At 49.4% G+C, this 16,460-nt stretch overlaps 2 protein-coding genes and 1 non-coding gene across 3 annotated transcripts; all 3 read right to left on the bottom strand.

Moving 5' to 3' along the window:
- Positions 1-7,212: 7,212 nt before the first annotated feature.
- Positions 7,213-10,633, bottom strand: LOC125534464 (CRS2-like protein, chloroplastic). Its single transcript, XM_048697683.1, has 9 exons — positions 10,405-10,633; positions 9,783-9,994; positions 9,614-9,698; positions 9,428-9,495; positions 9,224-9,274; positions 9,083-9,156; positions 8,236-8,294; positions 8,080-8,156; positions 7,213-7,527 (listed from the first exon to the last, which is right to left on the bottom strand). The coding sequence occupies exons 2-9, from the start codon at positions 9,948-9,950 to the stop codon at positions 7,396-7,398; spliced, it is 714 nt and encodes a 237-aa protein (XP_048553640.1). The 5' UTR covers positions 9,951-9,994; positions 10,405-10,633; the 3' UTR covers positions 7,213-7,395.
- Positions 10,634-12,205: 1,572 nt separating this feature from the next.
- On the bottom strand, positions 12,206-14,490 carry LOC125534463 (cytochrome P450 89A2-like). The gene has a single exon (XM_048697681.1). It carries the CDS (start codon positions 14,046-14,048, stop codon positions 12,447-12,449), a length of 1,602 nt encoding a protein of 533 aa, XP_048553638.1. The 5' UTR covers positions 14,049-14,490; the 3' UTR covers positions 12,206-12,446.
- On the bottom strand, positions 12,246-12,319 carry TRNAN-GUU. Its single transcript has one exon. It is a non-coding gene; the product is annotated as a tRNA-Asn (tRNA).
- Positions 14,491-16,460: the final 1,970 nt, after the last annotated feature.

Here is a 16,460-nt window from a genome sequence, read left to right as displayed (position 1 = left end):
CAATGGCCCACTTGGGAAATTTCACAATATACATCTAGTAGGCATGGATGCTGGCAATGCATGTAGTAAGAAGGATCAGTTTGCCCCTGTAGGAGAGATATCTCCCCAGCCACCCAGCTATATTCTTGATGATTCTATCTATAATGGGTTGAAGATCTTCTCTTCTAAGCTTTTTAAAATGCAGAGGAACTCCCAGGTATTTAAAGGGAAAATCCCCAAACTGGCAACAGAAGACTTGAGCAAAATTTTAGATAACTGTTCAGAGACATTAATAGTATGCATATCACTCTTATGAAAGTTAATCTTCAAACCAGAAAATTTCTCAAAACAAGTTAGGATCCATTTCAAATTTTTGGTATATTCTAAAGAGTTGTCAAGGAAGAGGATAGTATCATCAGCATATTGCATACTGACAACCCCACCAGGAATGGCATGAGGTAGGAGCCCACAAATTAAACCTCTATTGACAGCTTCATGTGGCATCTTTGAAAATACATCAGCTACCAAGTTAAACAACAAGGGTGAGTGAGGATCACCTTGTTTCAAGCCTTTTCCCCCAACAAAGTGGGGGCCATTAGCACCATTAATTCTGACATGAAAGGTCCCTTGATTAATAGTAGATAGAACCCAACCAACCCATTTACTACCAAAACCTCTAGAAAGAAGCATTTCTTCCAAGAAATTCCAACTAACTCTATCATAGGCTTTCTCATAGTCAATCTTAAGAATCAAACCACTAGAAGCAGACCTATGAATCTCATAAATAACCTCATGGGCCATAACCACACTCTCCAGTATAAATCTCCCTTTAATAAAGGCAGTCTGATTAGAAGAAATTAACTTGTCACAACGAGGGGAAACCCTAGTAGTCATTGCTTTAGAAAAGATCTTGACAGCACAATTGCTCATGCTAATAGGCCTGAAATTCTTCATGTCGCTAGCTTGAGGCACTTTAGGTATGAGGGTAATAATGGCATAGTTCAGTTTATACATATCTAAGATGCCACTCTCAAAATCTCTTACCATCCACATAAAATCATTTTTAATCAGCTCCCAAAAGGTTTGATAAAATAAGAAGGATAGGCCATCAGGGCCAGGAGCACCACTAGCATAAGAGCTCATAATAGCCTATTTAATTTCCTTTTCGGAAAAAGGTTTCTCTAAAAGTTCTCTCTCTTCATCACTAACCATTTCATCAATGGACCAAAAATCAGCATCCAAGTGGATATCAGGTTTAGGTTCAAATGCAAACAAATCTTTATAAAAAGAAGTAGCTACCTCAAGCATATCATTAGTAGAAGTAACAACCCCATTAGGTCTATTCAGCTCAGTGAGGTGGTTCTTCGTGTGCCTACGATTAGCAAGGGCTTGGAAGTAGGCATTGTTTGTATCTCCTTCTAGAATTTTTCTGTCCCTGGACCTCTACTAGAGGGCAGTTTCCTCTTTTTTTTTTCCAAATCTCATCTAGTTCCTTCTTAATATCCTTCATCCTATCAAAATCAGCAACATGAAGTTGTTGAGACTCAGATAGGACATCAAGGATACCAAACTCCATAAGGAGTGCTTTCTTCTTCTTCTTGAAGGCTGGTTCTTTGTTAATACTCCATCCTTTCGGGTTTTTTCCTGAGGACACTAGTCTTAGCCATCCAATTTTTAGCTGAAGAGCTAGAGGAGGACACAGAGTTCCAAGCTTCTGTGACCATTTGGTGGAACCCTGGCTGAGATAGCCACCACTTTTCAAATCTAAATGGTTTAGGGTTAGATGGGGCTCTTGCCCCAATGTCAAGAACCAGGGGTGTGTGGTCACTCCCAACTCTAGGGAGTCCTCACAAGGATGGAAGAGGAAAATGGGCATCCCAGTCCACAGAAGTGAACACCCTGTCAAGTATTGCAAAAATAGGGGAAACCTGGTTATTAGACCGGGTAAACACTCTATTGGAGATAGAAATCTCCATCAGGCCCCATCTATTAATTCAGTCATTGAATTAAAATGCAGTTTGTTGGTTAATCAAGCCACTGCTTTTTTCAGCTTCACTTCTAACCAAGTTAAAATCCTCACAAATCATGATAGGATAAGAAGCATTAGTCAAAATATCATGTAATTCAGTAATAAAGTCAATTTTAAATTCAGAATAGGCAGAGCCATAAACCAGCACCATTTGCCACACAAAGCCATCATTCTTATTTTTAATAGTGGCAGTAATAGATAATCTTTGATTAACAAAACCAATCACCTCAAAAATGTTTTTCTTAAAGCCCAAAAGAATCCCTCCAGCAGTGTTTGCAACAGGCAAAAAATGCCAAACAAAGTTATCAATTCTATCAATAGCTTTGAGGAAACCCTCAGAAATGATTTCTCTTTTTGTTTCTTGAAAACCAATAAAATCTTGATTAGTCTTAGCAATGGTATCACAAAGGCACTAATATTCAATCACAATATTTCAAAAATAATAAGATAAAACTCTCATGTATTGTACAGGGCGGGACCTAGCATGAGACCCTATACATGTATATTATGTTTGCCATGTCTCTAGGGCCGGGGTCATGTTTGTGAAATCTCCGACAATACACCTTTTTTGACACAGTCTGTTTTATTGACTCGTAAAATTGCATCAAGATGATATAAGCATGATGTGTTCGAGCTCAGCCTTTGGATAATTGAGATGTGCACGTTAACTACGACACACCCATAGAAAAAAAGGGAAACATAATGCCAATAACCGATTAATCTTCTAGGGAGGTGGTAGACTACAACACCATCTATGATGATGTTTGTTACTCCCTAGAACAGTAAAAACACATCATGCTACATACGCCACTATATCTTTTTTTTGCAGGGTACATACGCCACTATATCTAGCCGGTTATTGCTAGGGTTCCAGTGACGGGGTGCAATGAATTTGTTCGTCTGTTGCGAAGACATGAAAATTCACCATGTCGCTATATTGTGTCATAAGAATCGATGAAGAAGACATGTGGCTATATTGTGTTACTACAAGAATACTTGTTTGGATCTATAGTAGGCTGTCAATTTTGGACACAAGAAGAAAATGACTAAGGCCAACTCCACCGCGCGACCCTATCCTGTCCGGGCCTGTCCGTTTGGGGTAAAACGTACAAAGGAGGCGGCCCAGCGCGCGATGGCCCGGACCCATCTTGTCCGTTTTGTGTCCGGGCCGACCCATTTCGAGCGCAAACTTGCGCCGGGTTTGGATCGCGGCGGACACCAAACAGACGCGCGCTCGTCCGTGTCGGGGCCGCGTGGCAGGCGGCCACCTACCTCCCACCCGCCCACATCAATGCGCACGAACGGACGGCCCCACCTGTCATCCGCACGTTGAGCGGTCGCCGTCCTTCTTTAAGTGGGAAGCATGGACGGGTCATCCTCCACACTGCCCCACGCCACCCCGCAGCCTCCTCAAAACCCGACAGCGGTGACCACGTCCCAAACCCTAGCCTAGACCTCGCCGGCCGGCCGCCCGCAGCCATGGGCCTCTGGAACTACGGCCGCAAAGGCAGGCACGACCGCGAGGCCGGCTCCTCGTCGGGACGCCGCCGTGGCTCGGTGAAGAAGGAGGAGCCCGCCTCGCCATCACCACCACGCCGGGCCCCCGCGCCGCCCGCCTTCTCCATCGCGCTCACGTCCGCCGGCGAGCGCGACCGGCATTACGTTCGAGCGTCGGTGTGCTGCCGTTATTGGGAGACGAGGACGCCGCTTCCCTGGAGCGACGCCCATCTCCCCAATAACTGGCACCTCTCCGCCGACCGGGTCCCCATCCCGCCGGTCCCGACGAGCGGCCGTGCGCGCGAAGAGGAGATCGAGCGCCGCCGCCGCCTCCTCCCCGACGACCTCTTCTACGACCCCAGGTACGCCCCGATTCCGCGCTGTGGGACACGTGGTTTCGTGACGAGCACGACACCAGGCGCGCGTCCTTCTTCGCCGGCGCCTCGACGGGGCCGCGGTGGCCACGACAGGGGCGCGCCCAGGAGCGCGGGCATAGGCGGGTGCGCGGCGTCACGCCCACGCCGTCGCCCCCTCCACCTCCTCGCATGTCAGCGAAGGAGGAGGCCCGTCTCCTCAAGCGTGTCATGGACGACTCCATGTACACGCACGACGAGTGGCAGTGGGACGGCCTGGAGGAGGCCATGGCCCTCTCTGCCGCCGGGGACGTCGCCTTTCCGGAGCTCCAGATGGTGGCCGTGGAGGACGAGAGGAGGGAGGACCCGCCGGCCGCGTTCCAGTAGCTGCTGGGCCAGAGGTGGCGCTAGTCCTGCACTGCTCCGGAGATGTCCGCCGGCGTGGGCGTGAACTGGTGCCCCACTCTGCCGCGGTCACCGGAGCGGGAGGCCTCGCCACGGGAGGAGGTGGTGCAGGCAGCTCTAGCCGTCCAGCTCGCCCCCGGCCACCACGCACCTCCGGCCCACCTGTGGACGCCGCCGGACTACGTCGACCTCGTCAGCGACGACGACGACACCGGTGGCCAGTGAAGACGGCGACGGCCACGGCACCGACGGGCGCGGCAGGAGGGCGCGGGAGGCGGAGGCATTTTTTTATTTTGTTTTATATGTTATTTATGAAAAATGGGCCTTTTAAGTGGCCGTGGAAACTGGGCCGTTTTGTGGCCGTCCTCTATATATATTTTATGTTTTTCTAAAATGTGTTTATTTAGTTTTTTAGTTATTTTGTTTTAGTTTTAATATTTTTTTTATTCACGTCTACCCCAGACACGATTTGGGGTGCGGCCGCGCGGTGCGCGCACGTACAACCCATCTAACAAAGGCGGACACGGGCGAACCCATCGGCACCCCAAAGGGACAAAATCTGGCCAATCCAGACATTCGTTTGGGGTCGCGCGGTGGAGTTGGCCTAAAAGATACTTTGCAATGGACTGGGATCTTCTTCCTCAAGACCCAACCGAAGAGGCACGGCATGAAATAACCTCTCACGGTGCTGGGAGTCACAAAGGATCAAATGATCCACCCATGTCGAAGACACATTGCCACTCGCACCACGGCGGAGGCCCCCACCTCGCAATCGCACCCACAAATCTATCTTGAGAAAAGCTTTGATGTCCATGGTCCCCTGTAGATCGAGCCCAATCGAGGCTCCCGCGCTCCCCAGCTTTTGGCGCCTCCTCCAAATCATTCGTCCATAATTCACCCCGCACGCCACTCCACGCACCATCCCCCTCCTCTCTCCCGCACTAGGGGTAGAGGGGTAGACCGGCCGGAGCGAGCAGGCATGCGTCCCCATCCACCACCCAACTCCGCCATTGCTTCCCCTTCTTCTTGGCCCTGTCGATCTAGGAGTGGCAAACGGCCCGGCCGGCCGGCCCTGCGCGAGGGTCAAGATTCCCCTATTTCCACGAGACGCTGCCGCCGCGGCGCGCGCACCAGCCCAGCAGTGGCTGCCCGGTGCGGTCGGTCCCTTGCCTGTGGAATTTTCAAAAATATGATTCGGGGTCTCCGAGGAATCCTCCTCCTCTGTGGATCACCGACCGTTGCGTCACGACGGCAGTGCTTCCATCGAGCTGCCACCCATGCAGCATCAGTGCTGCTTACGTAGAACAGCATGGCCGGGCCTTGGTGCCATGCCATTGCCATGCATACATGCATCTCAAAACGGCGGGTACCCTACCAGCTAGCAGCAGCAATGGCCATGGCTCTTTCTGCCTTTTGGAATCGGAGCCTAATGCTTTTAGCAGGAAGCTAGCTATAAGCCCGCATCATTGATCGCTGATCCGTCCATGATCTCCCCCACAACCCGTGGATCTGCATGCGGCCATTTTTTATATTTTTTTGAGGGTACGATCGCTGAATAATTGCGGCGTACTTAGGAGCGAGCACCGTGGGAGTGCTCGGAAAGGCCTCTTCACTCGTTACCGGGCGAGCGTGTGGTGTGGATCCCCGGGAGAGATGGGAGAGAGACGGAGATCGGTGGAGCCGTAATGGCCCGTCCAAAACCGGCACTGTTCCCTGGTAGCCTCGCGCCGCACGCCTCGCTGTAACACTGACTGTAACTCTGCTGGCGCACGCACGTCCGGCCGGCCGGCGGGGCGACTGGTCTTTTCCGAGGGCGGGCGGGAGGAAGGGGCCAAGGGGAAAACGAGGAGGAGCCTCGCTGCTGGCGAGTCCGTGATGACACGGACCGGACCGGCGATCGAGCTGACCCGACGGAGAAGCGCGTGCTGTGACACTGCGAGTCAGCACGGCTGCACGGGGTAACTGCACTGCATGCATGGTGTTACAGCTGCCTCCTTCCACGGCCGCACTGCGCCCAGAGCCAGTGCGGTGGCCGGTGGGGTTGCCTTCATGGCTGGGTCGGGTCGGGCCGGGATCAGTAAAGGCAAAGGTGATGAGGCGGGCGGGCCTGGGGTCGGATCGCCGCTGCCGAGCACGCATGGATGGCTTTGGATTCCGGGAGGATGCACTGGCGCATGGTTTGGGCCGTGTGGGTCGACCCCGGGCAGGGAGTGAGGGACGGAGCATTGGTGCCTGGGGTGGGGGTCCGTGTGGCAGACGCGGCTGGAGGGAGATCACTGTGATCGTGCGCGGAGCAGCGAGCTAGGGACACCGGCAGCGGTGCCCCACGCACGGCCACAGGGCGCAGGCAGGCACACACTGGCAGTGGTGTGATCTTTTCCATCCATCCATCGTCTGCCCCTTGCGAGTCCCGGGTGGTCATCATGCTCTCTCTGTGACTCACCGGAGACGACACCAGAGAGACGTGTTGGTGTGGACGACGCCCACACCACGGGTACTGCTGCCGGCTGCCGCTCGCTGCTCCGGTCCACTCCAGCGTGCTTCCTTCCTTCCTTGCTGAAAACTTGAATTTAAAATGGTGAGCTGTGACATATTATTGGTCTGCCTTTCTCATGCCATTTCTGGGGCACTGCCTGTGAGTGATCTGCGTTTCCTACGTGGAGAGATCAGGTTGTAGTAAAAGGGAGCCGACGCTTCTTTTTTTTTTGAGGGGGGGAGCCGACACTTCTGCCAAGTTTAATTTGCGACAGGAGATGAGATAGAGATGACGGTCCCCGGCCCGTACCACGCCCAGATCCACATTGTTCGTGCCTGAGGCTTGCCACGTAGGCTGCTTGCTCATCCTCAGACCATCGAGAAAAACCCTCACAAATTGCAACCACATAAGCACATCTGGTGGAAATTGAAATGGAAGTAGACTGCTCTTCCTTCCTTCCTGTGAAAACTCTAGGAGAAAAAACATCATGATTCACCCCTTCAAAAAGAGACGAGAAAACAGGATTTACAACGAGGGTGAGACAACTGTCGGTTTTATAGATCTTTTACCATGCGATTTATACTACAGGAGCACATAGACCTTGCAGAAAGCACACAACATTTCTCCAAGCCCAAGCGGTTTGTTGCCATCTTGAATTACAAGTGCTGGTCATGTGAGACCAGATGCTTGTACTTCTGATCCACATTTGACAGCCTCGCCGCCTCCGTCAAGCCCTTGGTCACCACCATCTTCAGAATGTCACATCCCTCCTTTATGGCCGAATCGATCTAGGTTCAACACAGGAAGACACAAAACACATTAAGCATCCGGTTGATGTATGCGGCACTCTAGACAAAGTGTGGAACACCCCTCCACTCAGTCAGTCAGTCAGTCAGCCAGACTATGTTCAGTTTGAAGCACAATATCTGTGTGCATCTAGTTTGATCACAGAATATACCGGTCACCAAATTTAAGTTTTGGAAACCATTTTAATGCCCAAATGATTCCTCCTATTCCTGGCTCTGGTGTGCAAAGAATAGTGGCAATAGACGAATGCAGTCATAAAATGGGCTGACTCAGTTAAGTGTTTGCTATTTGCAAGAAACATTGCAGAAATTCAACAAGGTTTAACTGAAGCAGATTAAATTAAGAGCTTGCTTATACAATATTGTTTGGTCATACCTGTCCTAGCAAATTAATGGACATGATCATGTAACCACAGAACAAATGAAGGTGTTTAAAATATTAATTTACTAAGAAGTAAGAACAATTAAGAAACGATAATAAAAAGAAGCATAACATCAAAATTGAACTACATGATAAAAGCAATAAAGATTTACCCGTTCCCGACCAGTCTTATTGAACTTCTGAAGCACAAAAGCTTTGGGATCCATCTGACCAGGCGGTCGTCCAATTCCTACATATGCCAAGCAATGACTTTTTTTTGGGTCCAGAAAAGGAAAATAAAATCTGAATCCTGCAGCTGTCAAACCTACCAATCCTTAATCGACCAAATTCCCGGTTCTTGCGAAAATGGTAGATCACACTCTTCAACCTGATAAACTAACAAGGTAAATGTTTCCTGTCAAGATTAAATATAGCCCTCATCTGACGGAACATCACATAGATTTGAGAGAGCTAACGATCTGCATTCAAACACAAATAACAAACTTAATGATGGAGCATTCTATCACACTCATTCGAGAGTGCTTATGTTCTGAAGATGATTTTCAGTAACTGACCACTCCCTACATCCCTATTCACACGTCCCACATGAATTTGAGGTTCAATTTTGACCAACAAAACTTGAATTATATGTCACAAAAATAATACCATTTTACTTGTATTAAACTGTAGTTTTCAACAGAGCACGAAGTCAAAGTCTATGTTAAATGGCAAGTAGAAACAAGTGTACTAAAAGGATCATGGTGGCATGATAAAAATGAAAAGAAAAAACATGTGCATGCAGGAATACAACAACAAACATGAAGTATAATTACTAATTCGGTACACCTGCTTTATCAATGAAATGGGCAAAGCTTTTCCCTCCTGTAAAAAAAACTACAGAACGAAAAAGAAGTTCTGGCAATCTCAGTTTCTCGAAGATAAGTAACATAATGTTTACCAGTTCACTGAAACAGGTATCTCCTAAGGGCATACCAGCAGACTAGATTACAGGTCTAAGACAACGGTCTGACATTTTAAACAGATAAATTACAGATCTATGCTTTTTATTATTTCTGTATTTAAACACAAGGAATGAATACATTGTTTTCCCTTTGGAATCTTTTGACACAGGAATAAAACTCTTTCAGAGAGCACATAAAGTTAAGGTTTACCAACCCATTGTGACGTCCGTATCCTCCTTTAGGTTGTAAACGGAGAACTCCACATGGCAGGTCCGTGTCATCATATGCCTAAGACTCATAAAACAGAGAAGTCAGATCACTATATAAGGATGAAGATCAGAAAACAAGTGCTTACCACTATGACACGGTGAAGTGGCAGTTTATAATATGCAGCAAGTGCACCAGCCTATAATAAGAAAAGGAAAAACAGAGGGGTGTCAGCATCACAAGCATTTAACATGCTGTCGTGGTTCACAGTCAAGCCAGTTAAAATGAACTGCATCGCATGAAAAATGTATAGTATAAAATTTAAATAAGTCTTCCAAAACTGCTTGCTTACAGATTCACCACTCAGATTTATGTATGTTTGAGGCTTGGCAAGCAAAACAGGGACACCATCTACCACCCCTGCGGAAGGCCCGCACTTTAAGTCAATTCAAGTCTTTGGTACTTTGAAAACAGAATATGGATTACTCAAAGAGTAAAGAGAAACATTCTTTCTGAGAGATTACAGATGGAGCCAAACCTTCACCAAATAGTGCTTTGAAATGATGCGTTGTCAGGGATATGCCCTGAGACTCTGCAAATGCATCTATCATATCAAACCCAACCTGCAAGGCGAAACAACACAAAGGAACTCTGAGAATAAAGCCGGGCCACTGAATTCCAGACAAAAGATGAGAAGGAGAACTTACATTGTGTCTGGTGGATTGGTACTTCTCACCGGGGTTACCGAGGCCAATAAAAAGCCATGGTTGTATTACCGAGCTCGATGAAGATGGAGGTAGTGGGGATGTCCGGCAGGTGGAGATGTAACGCTTTGAAAGGAAGGGGGCAAATCTCATCCAAAGCTTTGCCCGCATGATTTACTTGATCGTAGGCGTCCAGACTGCCACAAGTGCAAAACCTGATGGAAAAAAAATCCGTGAGGTAAGCCAATTCTGTGAGTGACCATTGGACCCAAGCCTTGCGCATCCAAACAATGTCTAGTGAGTAGTGACGCACATTGGCCACAATAGAACATGGAAGAATCCAAGTTAGAAAGAGCTCGAGCAATCATGGAAGAAAGCACTTCTACAATCGCCGCATCTAGCTTAAGCATTTCATCATACAGCTGCTAGACAATAACATGTGCCGGCCTCATCCCTGTGCCTGAGTTGCAAAACTATCCTGAACTCTACATCATGGTTTCGATCAGACAATCGGATTTGATTGGCCTCCGTGCTCGAAGTGCGAAAAATCTCCCAAAATGGCAGTCCCCCGGTCACATTTGAAGATTCAAGTGCAGACGAGGAGTAAAGACCAGAGAATGCTTACAAGTCGGCTGCAGAGGGCGCGATCCCCACGGCACCGGTGAAGACCGCCGCGAAGCAGTGGGCACCGCCGATGCACCTGGCCTTGATCCGCTCGTTCCCGTCAGCGCGTTCTGGGGTGTGGAGTGGCCGCCGGCTCCAGCGCCGTCGCGTCGCCTTTTTTCCCCTGAGAGGTTCGCCGTCGCGCGCCGTTGTGTGGGCAAGAGAATTTGGTCTCTCACCAGTGTGCTTGGGCCTCCAGAGACAGTGGTAAGCTACAACCCATTCTGTATGGGCCCAAAGTATAGGCCCCGATTTGAAATGCGGACCTCAAACTTAAAAGATTGCAGTGGTGTAAAAAGGAACGACAACGAGTGAATATCATTTATGTCAAAAAAAGGTTTCAAAAATACATTTAGGAAAAAACCGGCATGAAATTTTCTCACGTGTTGTTTGGATGTCATATAGGAGAGACACACAATGGTAGACACATGGAGGAAAGAATATAAAATGAGACCGTGTGAATATGAAATTCATTGGAATCAAGATAGCCATTTGTTTATTCCAAACAGCGTCAAATTAAAATCTCAATATTCTGGAAAAAGAGTAAAATCTCTGTATAAATACATCCTTCAAAATTCATAAGCTTTTACAAAACTAGATAGTACCACGCAGATTGCTGCAAGAATTTATAGCAATAAATTTGTCGAGGACAAATTAGAAGCCTCGTGAACTTCTGATTTCTTTTTTTTCTTCTAACATTAGTACAGACACAAATGCCCATATACACTCACCTCTATAAACACACACACGCACACCCTATCTCTATGAGCATTTCCGAAAAACTGGGTCGGTATAAAATTTACGAAATCACCGTAAGCACCTCGTCGTTGACGGGAACGTCTCCTCCCACTGAATGCGCATCGTCTAAAATCCTGAAATAAATCTAGGAATAAGTGCGAGCATCAGAGGTGGGCTGAAGATACCACAGTCCCTCTAACCATCCAACCGCAGGTTAGTTCTCGTGAACTTCTGGTTTCGGTGGAACGTTTTTGGTGTCAAAAATAAAGATTGACAATGACGATGAACCCCCATGGCCTTCTACCTTTGGCAGAATAATTCGTTGCTAAACATAAGAAAAATGATGATGATGTGGTACCCTTACATGTGCTGAAAAACGGGATCATATGTAGTATGTCAGCATACATGCCACTGTGTGCAATGTTCTCTTCTCATTACAAGAGTTTTAACATTTTTGGAACAAAGCTATGGTATACATTGTGTTATCATGTTCTTAAACTGAGGGTACTAATGCATTATATATATATTATATAGAAAAGGCAAATTTACATATCTTCAACATGTACTTATTCTCTACCAAAGTTGTCAAAACAGTAAAATAAATATAGCAGGAAAACATGATATTAAAATAACACTTTTGTATAACATACCCCGTGCCGGCAGGCTCACGAAAGTTGATATAAAATCGGAAACCAACCGCACGGACAAATATCTAAAAGGACAGTAAGATAAATATTGCAGGAAAACACATTTGATTTTGAAAAGAATACTTTTCTCCCTCTGATGCCAATCTTGAGAAATTAACAAAAAAATTGCTCTAGAAACAAGAGAAAATCTGCACATCTTCGACAAAATACTTATTCTCTTGCAAACTTGACCCATATTAAAGAAAGTCATGAAACATGATATTGAAATAATTCATTTTGAATTTCTTTTATGAAATACGTGCATGGAAGTTTTTTTTGCGGGTATACATGCATGAAAAGTTAATATGCATAAAACCATAAATCAATCGCAAGGACAAATATCTATAAAAAAAATTACAGTACCAAAAAAATAAAAATACGCTAGAAGGAGGGCTTGAACCTCCGACCTTGTGGTTAACAGCCACACGCTCTAGCCAACTGAGCTATTCCAGCTTTTTGATTAATTTTAAATTCTACTTTATTTGATACGTCTGTAGGCCAACGTGTTATATTGCAGTAGTACTAGTTTCAGGTTCCAACGTATGTGCACCCTACCCATACGTGTAACCATCGCACACATTCAGACTGGCCGAACTAGCCGGGGGCGTCTGGGCGCCACGCGCGCGCGCAGCGGCTGCTCCATGGTCACCGTGAACTCCGGCCTCTCGGCGAGGTCGACGCCGCCGCCATCCTCCGCCGCAGACCACTCGAACCGCCTCACCAGGTTGGCCACGAAGAACTCCAGGTGCAGCATCGCCAGCCCGAGGCCGGGGCAGATCCTCCGGCCGGCCCCGAACGGCATCATCCTGATCTCACGGTTCCCCGTCAGGTCCACCCCGGCGCCCTCCCCGCCGTCCAGGAACCGCTCCGGCCTGAACTCCTCTGGCCGGCTCCACACCTCCTCGTCCAGTGACACGTCCGCCACCGAGAAGTTCACCGACGTGGCCGCCGGCACGCGTAGCCCGTCCAGCGACGCCTCCGTCGGAGCCGCGTGCGACAGCAGGAAGTGCGCCGGCGGGTGCCGCCGCAGCCCCTCCAGGACCACCGCCTTCAGGTAGCGCATGCTCGACAGGTCCTCCTCCGCGACGGCGTCCTGGTGGTCGTTGGTGATCGCCGCGTCGATCTCATCCCGGAGCCTCGCCTGGATCTCCGGCTGCCGGACCAGGTTCGCCATGATCCACTGCAGCGCGGTCACCGTGGTGTCGACGCTGGCCGTGAGGAACTCCGTGCAGAGGCTCACCATCTCAGCCTCAGAGAGCGCGCGCTCGCCGCCATCCTCTTCCTCCTTGGGGAGCCGGTGCGCGAGGAGCGTGTCGACGTAGCAGTACGCCAAGGTGCCGTCGCCACCGTCAGCCGTCAGCAGGCTCCGTTCTCTTCTTGCTGCGATTAGTGGCATGAACAGGTCCTCCTGCTTACTGCGGATGGACATCACCTTCCTCCACCGCCGCCGGAACAGCCTCGTGGTGAGCGCCGGGCAGAAGGCGAAGACCTGGAAGCCGATGTAGGAGGAGAATAGCTCTCTCTGCACGGCCTCGATCTGCCGGACGCGTCCGGCCGGCAGTCTGCTCCCGAAGCACATGTACGTGAGCAGCGAGAACATGGAGAACTGGAGGCACTCGACAACGGTCACCACGCCGCCCTCGCTCCGGGACGACTCGTTCTCGAGGTCGGAGGCGAGGAGCGCGAGCGCCCAGCGCCGTGCGGGCGCGAAGAGGCGGGCGACGCGGGAGGGGTGGAGGACGCCGGAGGTGAGGTTCCGCCTGAGGGAGCGCCAGAGCGGGCCGTAGGGCGCGGAGCTGACGGTGCGCTGGGCGGAAGTGAGGACGACGAAGGGCGCGATGGCGGGCGGGCGGCTGGCGAAGGTGTGCCCGTGCTGGACGAGGGCGCGGTGGGCGACGCGGCGGCCGGAGACGAAGACGGCGGGGCGCGGGGAGAGGAAGCCGAGGGTGAGCACGGGCCCGTGGCGGCGGTGCAGGTCGCGGATGGCCGGCTCGAGGCGGGAGCGCGCGCGCCAGAGCCAGAGCAGCGGGCCAAGCACCGGGACGGCCGGCGGGGACGGCGGCAGCGGGAGGCGGCTGGCCTTGGACGGCCGAAAGGCCGGGAGCAGCAGGAGGAGGAGGGGGAGGAGCACGGCGCAGGTGGCGAGCGGGAGCAGGAGGAGGTACGCGACGGCGGCCTCCATTGTTGATCGATCGATCAGCTGGTCGGGGTGCCGGTGCCGCAACGAGCTGCGTGCCTGCCATGGCTATCTATACGTAGCCGCTGATCAGCGGCCACCGCCTCACCGGTGTTGTGTTGGCACGCTGCTTCTGCTGACCGGTGCGTTGGCACGAATCCACTACGGCGATCTCGCAGGCGGTGCGGGGGCGGGACATGTGGCGCAGCTGGGTTAAGCGGCCGGGGCCAGATGGAAGGCTCCGTCGGCCACGGTGGTGCCGACGCCGACCGCCGCCGATAGATGGAGTCGGCCCGGCCCGGAGGACTGTGCGGTTGCCGTTGCATGGAGACGTGGAGGACGCTCCAGCCCGCCAAGCAAGCCTTACAGAATGGCCACGTTCTAAATCAAACATGGTACGAGGATCAGACCAGCTGAACATAGATTCAGCTACAGGAAAGATGCCAAGCTGAACCTGACAGCTCATGCATGGGAAAACCTTGAAGTTGGCTGACATCATGAAAAGTCCTTTCTCAACAATGTTTGCCTCTTTGAATTCATAGGGCAGGAAATAGGTTCCATTAATTTCAGAAAAATTAAATATGGCTGTCTTGCTATACTTTTTATGCTCTTTATCAACAATGTTTGCCTCTTTGAATTTGATGGATTCGAAATATATACTACTTGATTCGGCTTTTTCAACCGAAGCACTTTTAGTTTCCGAATCATCATTCTTTTCACCGGTTATATCAATTGGCAAGGATTCTTTTCTTTGAGCTAATTCCCTATCAATTTTTTCTTGGCAAAGTACTTGCACCCTATCACGCAAAGCTTTTTAATTCCCCTTTCAATTTTAGTCCGCTCTAGATTAGTTTGCCCCCCAATGCTTTTAGGATCTTTCGGCAATGAAGTGTTAGTGTTGCCGAAATTTTGCAATTGTGTAGGGGTGTATAATATGCTGCGGTATTAGGTGGAGGTGTATGCACTGCTGTATAACCATATGCTTGAAGGAAATATGTGAAGGAAATATGCCCTAGAGGCAATAATAAAGTTATTATTTATTTCCTTATTTCATGATAAATGTTTATTATTCATGCTAGAATTGTATTAACCGGAAACATAATACATGTGTGAATACATAGGCAAACAAAGTGTCACTAGTATGCCTCTACTTGACTAGCTCGTTAATCAAAGATGGTTATGTTTCCTAACCATGAACAAAGAGTTGTTATTTGATTAACAGGGCACATCATTAGGTGAATGATATGATTGACATGACCCATTCCATTAGCTTAGCACCCGATCGTTTAGTATGTTGCTATTGCTTTCTTCATGACTTATACATGTTCCTATGACTATGAGATTATGCAACTCCCGTTTACCGGAGGAACACTTTGTGTGCTACCAAACGTCACAACGTAACTGGGTGATTATAAAGGAGCTCTACAGGTGTCTCCAAAGGTAGATGTTGGGTTGGCGTATTTCGAGATTAGGATTTGTCACTCCGATTGTCGGAGAGGTATCTCTGGGCCCTCTCGGTAATGCACATCACATAAGCCTTGCAAGCATTGCAACTAATGAGTTAGTTGCGAGATGATGTATTACGGAACGAGTAAAGAGACTTGTCGGTAACGAGATTGAACTAGGTATTGGAATACCGACGATCGAATCTCGGGCAAGTAACATACCGATGACAAAGGGAACAAGTATGTTGTTATGCGGTCTGACCGATAAAGATCTTCGTAGAATATGTAGGAGCCAATATGGGCATCCAGGTCCCGCTATTGGTTATTGACCGGAGATGTGTCTCAGTCATGTCTACATTGTTCTCGAACCCATAGGGTCCGCACGCTTAAGGTTACGATGATTTATTATGAGTTTATGCATTTTGATGTACCGAAGTTAGTTCGGAGTCCCGGATGTGATCACGGACATGACGAGGAGTCTCGAAATGGTCGAGACATAAAGATTGATATATTGGAAGCCTATGTTTGGATATCGGAAGTGTTCCGGGTGAAATCGGGATTTTACCGGAGTACCGGGAAGGTTACCGGAACCCCCCGGGAGCTAAATGGGCCATGATGGGCCTTAGTGGAAAAGAGAAGAGGCAGCCCTACATGGGCTGCGCGCCTCCTCCTTCCCCTAGTCCTATTAGGACTAGGAGAGGTGGCCGGCCCCCTCTCTCTCTTTCCCCCTCCGCGAATCCTATTCCAACTAGGATTGGGGGGGGGGAATCCTACTCCCAGAAGGGAGTAGGACTCTCCTGGCGCGCCAAGCTTGGCCGGCCAGCCTCCCCTCTAGTCCTTTATATACTGAGGTAGAGGCACCCTAGAACACACAAGTTGATCCACGTGATCTATTCCTTAGCCGTGTGCGGTGCCCCCAGCCACCATAGTCCTCGATAATACTGTAGCGGAGTTTAGGCGAAGCCCTGCTGCT

Source organism: Triticum urartu, chromosome 2, assembly GCF_003073215.2.
Source record: "Triticum urartu cultivar G1812 chromosome 2, Tu2.1, whole genome shotgun sequence".
NCBI lineage: Eukaryota > Viridiplantae > Streptophyta > Magnoliopsida > Poales > Poaceae > Triticum > Triticum urartu.
This window is presented reverse-complemented; position numbering and strand designations above follow the sequence as displayed.

Excerpts from the sequence above, each read along its gene's own strand:
- LOC125534464 (XM_048697683.1), bottom strand. The coding sequence starts at position 9,950 with ATGCGGGCAAAGCTTTGGATGAGATTTGCCCCCTTCCTTTCAAAGCGT. Across the intron at positions 9,699-9,782 it reads ACCAATCCACCAGACACAAT|GTTGGGTTTGATATGATAGA; the intron begins GTAAGTTCTCCT and ends TTCGCCTTGCAG. Across the intron at positions 9,496-9,613 it reads CAAAGCACTATTTGGTGAAG|GGGTGGTAGATGGTGTCCCT; the intron begins GTTTGGCTCCAT and ends GGCCTTCCGCAG.
- LOC125534463 (XM_048697681.1), bottom strand. The coding sequence starts at position 14,048 with ATGGAGGCCGCCGTCGCGTACCTCCTCCTGCTCCCGCTCGCCACCTGC.